The following is a 7,912-nucleotide window of genomic DNA, read 5'->3' as shown; positions in this document are numbered from 1 at the left end:
TATAAACTCAACATGGACTTTAATATTTAATACTAACATGTTTTGTATTTGTTATCTTATTCACTTTTAATACTTTGCTTGTTAAATGGTTAGTCTAGATTTATGTTGTATCACACTTGATACAACAAATATTTGGCACTTTTATAGCTCAATCGTATGGTATAACTTATACTTGTGCTACCAAAGGAACTTGATTTGTTGTTAATATAAGTTATAATCATGAATACATGACAACATTTACTAGTATTACTATTATTCGAATAAAATAACTAATTTAATCATGTTAACCATTTATAATCCAATTGGAACCTCTTTTGTGTGTGGTTTCTAGTTGAGTAATAAAAAGAGTTTATACTATACTTATTTGAAATACCATTAGTGAATCCTCTAACCTTGACATTGGTTTTTATCATTGTTTAACCCTCACATTAATCTTACATCTCAAAGTCCTTTTTAATTTCTTATTATTATTGTTGTTGTTGTTATTCTTTATAATTTATATAGTTAACCTCCTCGTGGTTCAACCCCAATCTTGCCAAGTTATTTATTACTTCAACACTCCTACACTTAGGAAAAGACATCAATTTTTTGATCGTGTTATGAGCCAACCAAAGTGAGCATATCAAATATAAAAGTAAGGTAATGGGACCTAGATAAGCTAACAAAATGATAACAAAACCTAAAGTCCAACTCCAAAAAAATTCCAACGTAAAGAATGGGATAACAAAAGGTCAAATTAAAAAAAAAATTCAGCCAACAAACTTAGTAAGCTAATAAAACCATATGACCCGAATCATGTGATAAGACAACTCAATAGAAGAAAAATATGGCACTTAAAACATATGACCCGAATCATATGATAAGACAACTCAATAGAAGAAAAATAAATAAAATAAAGATTATGAAGCTTAATTCTAAAACAATCTAAGTTAACCTGTCAAACTTACAATCTAAGTGATGGGATCAATATAAATGAATAGAAAAAAGTCAAAAAAAATCACGAAGCCCGATATTGAAAAACTCTAACCTTAAAGGATTGAATTGAAATAGAAAACTAATTACTAACCAATCTAATATTGGAGGATACAATTAAATATTATTTTAAAAATTTGCTAAAGTAAATTCAACAAAGAAGGACAAATAAAAGGAACCCGAATAACAAAGATCATTTTCAAAACTAGTGAAAAAATTTATAGAACAAAAATAAATAAAAATAATAAAGCCTAACTCTAATTGAATAAATGTTGAAATATTGAAATATAAAACTAAAGAAAAATAAGCTTAAAATAAGAGAAAAACAAAACAAGTAAACTTGGACAAACCTTCTAAAGCTAAGTTGTTCTCAAAATCTTGCAACCTATGAAATCTTAGATTTGGGCTTAATTAATAAGCTCAATTCTCTATCAATTTAATTTTAAAGGATAAAATAGAAAAAAAATAATTTAAAATTTTTTTCAAATTAAAAAAAAAGTAATCAAAAGAATGAATATCAAATTTAATATGAAAAAAAGAAGTTAAAAGAGGATCAAATTATAACCTATTTTTTCAAATTAAAAAAATAATAATCAAAAGAATGAATATCAAATTTGATATGAAAAAAAAAAGTTAAAAGAGGATCAAATTATAACCTAGAAAATCCTAGATTTAGGTACAATCAAGAAGCTCAATTTCTAACCAATTTAATATATAAGGATGAAATAAAAAATACAAATTAAAAAAAAGTTGTCAAAATATAAAAAATATAATAATAAAAAAATAAGGATCAAATCTATAAAAAACAATTGAATGAGAATGAAATTGTAAAAAAATAATTTTAAAACCATCCTAAATAAAACAAATTTGGCCTAAGATAACAACAAATAAATTAAACAAAACAACCTTAGCCTAAGTCAACTTTAGTCAAACCACGAAACCTGAAACACGACATATAATATTAAGATAATCTCATAGAAAAATAAAATAAAAAAAATTCATTGTAAAAATGAACTTAAAAAACCTATGTCAACTTGGACTAACTTTTCAAATCCATGACCTGGGTTCTAAGACTAGATTTATCGTATAAAAAGCAAACCTGAAAAAATCATGAAGATAAATTCTTAATTAACAAAATCTCAATCAACAAAATATCAAGGTATGAAATCAAAAAAGAAAGTTTCAATAAAAAAAGATTCAAAATAAAATAAATAGTAATTTAAAAAATAAAAACTAAATCTAAAAATAAAATAAAATATTTAAGGAAGCAATTGAAACCAAGTTCAATTAAGAAAATAATAAGAAGAATAGCAATTAAAAGAACGAGAACAAGACGTGAAAGATACAAAAAATTAAAAAAAAATTAATTTCATAAATTATTTAAAATAAAACAAATAATAAAAAAAATTATAAGCCAAATATAAAAAAAAAATTAAAAAACTAATTTGAGACTTTACATGCTAAACACAAAAATATAGTTGCTTGATTTAGTTGCTTAATGATGTTGCATGTGCTGTTAAAAAATAAAAAAATAATGTTTTTTAGTTTTTTATTTTAAAAATATTAAAATTATAATGTTTAAGAATCGTTTAAAATTATAATAAAAGTTACTTTTAAAATATAAAATAATATATTTTTTACTTTTTAAAATTTATTTTTAGTATCCTGTATCTAAAAAATATCTAAATAAAAAAATACCTATATCTAAAAAATATCTAAATAAAAAAATAAAAATTAAGAAAAACTTTTTTAAAAATTCAAAAATGCGGTTTTATCACGCTTACCTGATAACTTTGCTTCCAGCCACGATCTTACAGCCATAAGAGAACGTCTTTCAGCTGCGGCGGCGGCGGGGTTGTTTTTCAATTCCCATCGTTGCCCTTTCATGAAATCCAAATCCATCTTCTCTCCACAAAACCCTTGTCTTAAATCTATCTTTTCAACACCGCTAGAGTCTCTTATGGCCACTTCTCTAGACCTAAACGACGACTCTCTCTGCTCCAATCCCCAGCAACAACAAACAGAAACCCATGAAAATTCATCAGAAACGGCATTGCTTGGTGAGCCGAGGGGGTACCTAAGCGGAGAGGCTCGTGTGGAGCGTGCATGGGGTCATTGGAGTAAACTGGGTCGGCCCAAGTTGATAGTGGCTCCTATGGTGGATAATTCGGAGCTGCCGTTTAGAATGCTCTGTAGGAAGTATGGAGCTGAGGCTGCTTATACTCCTATGTTGCATTCCAGGATTTTTAGTGAGAATGAAAAGTATAGAAGAGAGGAATTCACCACTTGTAAGGTAAACTAACTTTTTAACACTTGTTAATTTTGGAGCAACTGTGTCAATTTCTTGCTTGACCCTAATTCTGAGATGCTATTGTTTGTGTCCATGGGAGGGAATAAATCAAACTAAAATTTTGATTTAATCACTGCAACTTTGGAGCTTGGAGGATGCAGCTGGGGATTTCTTGCTTAATATTTTATTTGATTATTTGTCTGACTTTGAGAACAATTGCAGGAAGATCGCCCCCTATTCGTCCAATTTTGCGCCAATGATCCTGATATTTTATTGGAAGCAGCGCGGAGGGTGGAACCTTATTGTGATTATGTGGATATCAATCTAGGGTAAAATTTTTGAGCAATCATCTACTTTTTAGCATCTTTACTTGGTATTTGTTGTACTGAAATATGTGCATTTCTCTTTCTTTCTTTTTATTTTTTTTTTTAAAATGATTGATCTAAGTATCCGTTTACAAACATCTCTACAAACTCTTACTAGCAGATCATGCTTCTCTTTCCATATTTCAAATCAAGTTTTAGGTTAAGTTCCAATGTCTCTGTTTCGTATGAAAGTGTTTTGTTAGATTAAAGATATTTCTGGCAGAACTTTGAAGTGAAATAAAGTGTTGGTTTTGTTTAGTTAGCATACTATTATTGTTGTTGCCTGGCTCTCAAGATCCATCCTTTCCGTCAATGTTGTTGTGATAAAAAGAATATGCTTGAGCTCCAACTGAGAATATGTTAAAATAAAATCATCACCATAGAATTGAGACATAGCCTTTTGTTGAAATATTATGTAATATAAAATTGAAATATTATGTAATATAAAATGATGAAGCTTTTTCCATGTCATGAATTGGCTTAAAAGACTTTAAATGCTGCAGTGATTAAATGGTCAAGTGCAGTGAATATTGGAATACTAAATCAAACACTTTCGAAGCAGTTCAAAAGTACTTAGAGAAGCCATGTATTTCTATACGTAAGAGTGGTTGATATACTGTTTTTTCTCGAAACAATAGCGGCATTAAAGAAATTAAACTTTCCTTTCAGTTCTTACACTCAAGCCCATGAAGTTACTTATGACTGGATGAAAGTTGAACAAGACATTGGGATAAAATCTATGAGACGTGTTCTTGACTATGTTTTGGACAAGACATTGGGATAAAATCTATGAGACTTGTTCCTGAATATGTTTTGGCTTTACAGCCTGTATGGGAGCTTCTTCCAGCCCAGATGCTTTATCAGATGCTTCCCTTGCCACCGATATTTAGAACTATCTTAGTCACATCGCCAGAATCTTGTTTTGAGTCTTCTAATAACAAAACTAGTTTAATCACTCTTGACTTCATGATAATTCTGGTGATGGGATTTGTGCAGATGTCCTCAGCGGATTGCCAGGCGAGGTTACTACGGAGCTTTCCTGATGGATAATCTTCTACTTGTGAAATCTTTAGTTGAAAAATTAGCTATCAATCTCAGTGTCCCTGTGTCATGCAAAATCCGGGTCTTCCCCAAATTGGAAGACACAATTAATTATGCTAGAATGCTAGAGGAAGCTGGCTGCTCACTTTTAGCTGTCCATGGTAGAACAAGAGATGAGAAAGATGGAAAGAAATTTCGGGCTGACTGGAAGGCCATCAAGGCTGTAAAAAGTGCTCTGAGAATTCCAGTTCTTGCCAATGGGAACATACGGCACATGGATGATGTTAGGACCTGTTTGGAAGAGACTGGTGCTGATGGTGTGCTTTCAGCTGAGACCCTTCTTGAGAATCCAGCTCTCTTTGCTGGATTTCGGACTGCAGAATGGGTAGATGATGGTGAAGAAGGCAACAAAGATGGATTGCTGGACCAGGCAGATTTGTTAGTGGAGTATTTGAAACTTTGTGAAAGGCACCCTGTGCCATGGAGGATGATCCGTTCTCATGTGCACAAGATGCTAGGAGAGTGGTTCAGAATTCAACCTCAAGTAAGAGAGGATCTGAATGCACAATCCAGATTGACCTTTGAATTTCTATATGATATGGTGAATCGACTTAGAGAGCTGGGTGTGAGGATTCCACTTTATTTGAAGGAAAAGGATAGTCATGTACAAGGAGTTCCTGAAGATGGTTTGGCCAATTGAAGCATTATCATACAAGTTAATCGGGTTGCAGGTGCTTATTATCCATGCTTGTAGCACACTGAGAATCAACAAACAGATTATCATTAACTTATACAGATTGTTTTGTCGTTAGATCTGTGCTAAATTTCTAGATGCCCAATTAAGCTAATCCATTCGTCTAGGAGTCAGGGGTGTAGAGGGCATTTTAGCAGTCAAAAAGCGGCACCTCAGATTTACACTGGATTCTTTAGGTTCCACAGTAAATTCTTGGCAAGTGTCTTAGTTCTCCCTTTTGTTTTGAGTTTCGATTTTTTTTAAAGCATAGTTTTGAATACCAGGGAGATGTAACAGTATTTTTTAGGTTTTTATTTATCAGATGGGAAAGACACTGTCTTGTTTCCTGTCTCTCCTTGATAATAGACTGAATCAATGTCTTGTTTCTTGTTTCTTGTCTCTCCTTGATAATAGACTGAATCAAGTGTCTTCCGTGATCGCCAATGGAAAATTAAACCTCTGGCATGTCTCATTTAAGTAAGCTGTGTCTCGTCCAGTGTACTCGATTTTTTCCAGGTCCTCTCTTCTTTTTATCTGTATTCTTGCGAATCAAATTTATGCCCATGTGTTAGTGCTACAGAGCGTGAAAAGACTTGCTTAATTTTATAATTAATGGCGATGGTGATGTAAAATGAAAGCTTGCGCAAGCATGTGAATCACGAAGTTCCCCATAACTGGAGGTTTGAACATGAGACACACCTTTCTCGGATAAATATGTAGTTTTTGTTTGGAATTAAAAGGGTGATTGTTTGTTTAAAATGTATTTTTATTTAAAAATGTATTAAACTAATATTTCTTATATATATTTTAAAATGTATTTTTTTATATTATTACATCAAAATAATTGGAAAACACAAAAATAATTTGAAGAAAAAAATAAAACCAATTCAAATTTTTTTATAAATAATTTGAAACGTAAAAACAAGGATAATTTGATATAAGTAGTTAAATTTTAATTTAAAAAGAGAATCCAAATATAACAAAAAATTAGAAAATCATAGAATTATGATTTATTATACTTTTCAAATAATATAATTATGACTGATAAGAAATTAAGATAACACACTTAAAACATCTTGGTTTTTAAATAAATTTTTTTAAAAAAAAAAATGAGAAATCAAGATAACACACTTAAAACATCTGGGTTTTCAAATAAAAAAGTTTTTTTTAAAAAAAATAGAATTTTAAAAATTCTATGAATCATATTTTTAAATTTTCATCTAGGTTTACAGCTTAGATCTGGTTTTTATAGGGTTGTAGTACAGCTTGGTGATATGTTTAGGGGATAAAAATGAATCTAAAGCTATGGAATGCATGCATAAATTCTACCGTTATTGCATTCACAAGGGGATAAAAATGAAGAAAACCTATCTTTTATGCATATACTAGATGTAAGTCCAAGAATATAATCTACAGGGATTTTAAAATTCTGTTTTTATGGGTAAATATAATTTTTGAAACTAGGATTTTTTTACATGGGTGACCTTAATTTCTTACTAGAATATGATATATATTCCATGATTTTCTTTATATTTTCCTCCTTTGATAATTTAGATCCTCTTCTAAATTAAAGTTTTGGCTTCCCATAATAATAATAATAATAATAATCATCTAGTTTCTCCAATTTTATCAATCTCAAAGTTTAAAAATATAAAATATAAATCTTCTATTTTTTGCCTTATACTGTACATCATTTGAATTTTAAAATATAAATAAGAAAATTAATAAAATATATGCCAAAATACAAGTAGATTCAAAGACAATATAAATTAATTTAAAAAGTAGTAAAATCTAAATTAGTATTTATAAAAGAACACTAGACTGCTATTTCTATTAAAAAAATAGCATATTCTATTTATGGAACTCATTAACTAATATGAGCTTACTCAATGATTTTTGTTATAATCCCTTAAATTGGTCGGGCAAACTCTACAACACGTCCTCAATATTAAAATTAATTGGTTTTGTGAAATATTTTGTTGGTTGATGATTATTATAATAATATAAAACAAAACTTATTAAGCTCAGGCAAATATAAAAGTGAGTCTTAAGTGTTGTCAAACTTATCATTTTTAGATTAAATCAAATATTAAAATTATTTTTAATATTAAAATTAATAAGTTTTATCAAATATTTTGTTTATCCATGATTATACCATTGTAATAGAACAAAATTTCTAATTCTCAAATTATTTTATATCTTTTTTCTTTGTCTTCAAAGTAAATTAGAATGAAAAAAGAAATGATAATTTTTTTAATCTTACAATTTAAGTATAAATGAAGTATGCGATATCATTTATACATTTTAATTAAAAGCAAGAGCTTTGATCCCATCAAATTACTTGAAGTGCGGTTCTATTTGATTAAATTTTAAGAGTTCAAGGATTGAAAAAGATTTGTCGGTGTGGGTAATTTTTCTTGACAAAAAGGAAAAATTAATTCAAAGAAGAAATTGATAAAGAATAATATATTAGGGAAGTGAAGTGCCTCAGTAGGAAAGAAGGTCAAACAA

The 7,912-nt window shown here is 29.2% G+C and overlaps 1 protein-coding gene across 1 annotated transcript; it reads left to right on the top strand.

Annotated features, from left to right (window-relative positions):
- Positions 1-2,728: 2,728 nt before the first annotated feature.
- LOC105111972 (tRNA-dihydrouridine(16/17) synthase [NAD(P)(+)]-like) lies at positions 2,729-5,747 on the top strand. Its single transcript, XM_011007501.1, has 3 exons — positions 2,729-3,265; positions 3,485-3,591; positions 4,624-5,747. The coding sequence occupies exons 1-3, from the start codon at positions 2,858-2,860 to the stop codon at positions 5,366-5,368; spliced, it is 1,260 nt and encodes a 419-aa protein (XP_011005803.1). The 5' UTR covers positions 2,729-2,857; the 3' UTR covers positions 5,369-5,747.
- Positions 5,748-7,912: the final 2,165 nt, after the last annotated feature.

The sequence above is a fragment of the Populus euphratica genome, unplaced genomic scaffold (genome assembly GCF_000495115.2).
Source record: "Populus euphratica unplaced genomic scaffold, PopEup_1.0 scaffold316.1, whole genome shotgun sequence".
In the NCBI taxonomy this organism is placed as follows: domain Eukaryota; kingdom Viridiplantae; phylum Streptophyta; class Magnoliopsida; order Malpighiales; family Salicaceae; genus Populus; species Populus euphratica.
The sequence above is the reverse complement of the archived record's forward strand: the minus strand, read 5'-3'. Positions and strand labels throughout refer to the sequence as shown.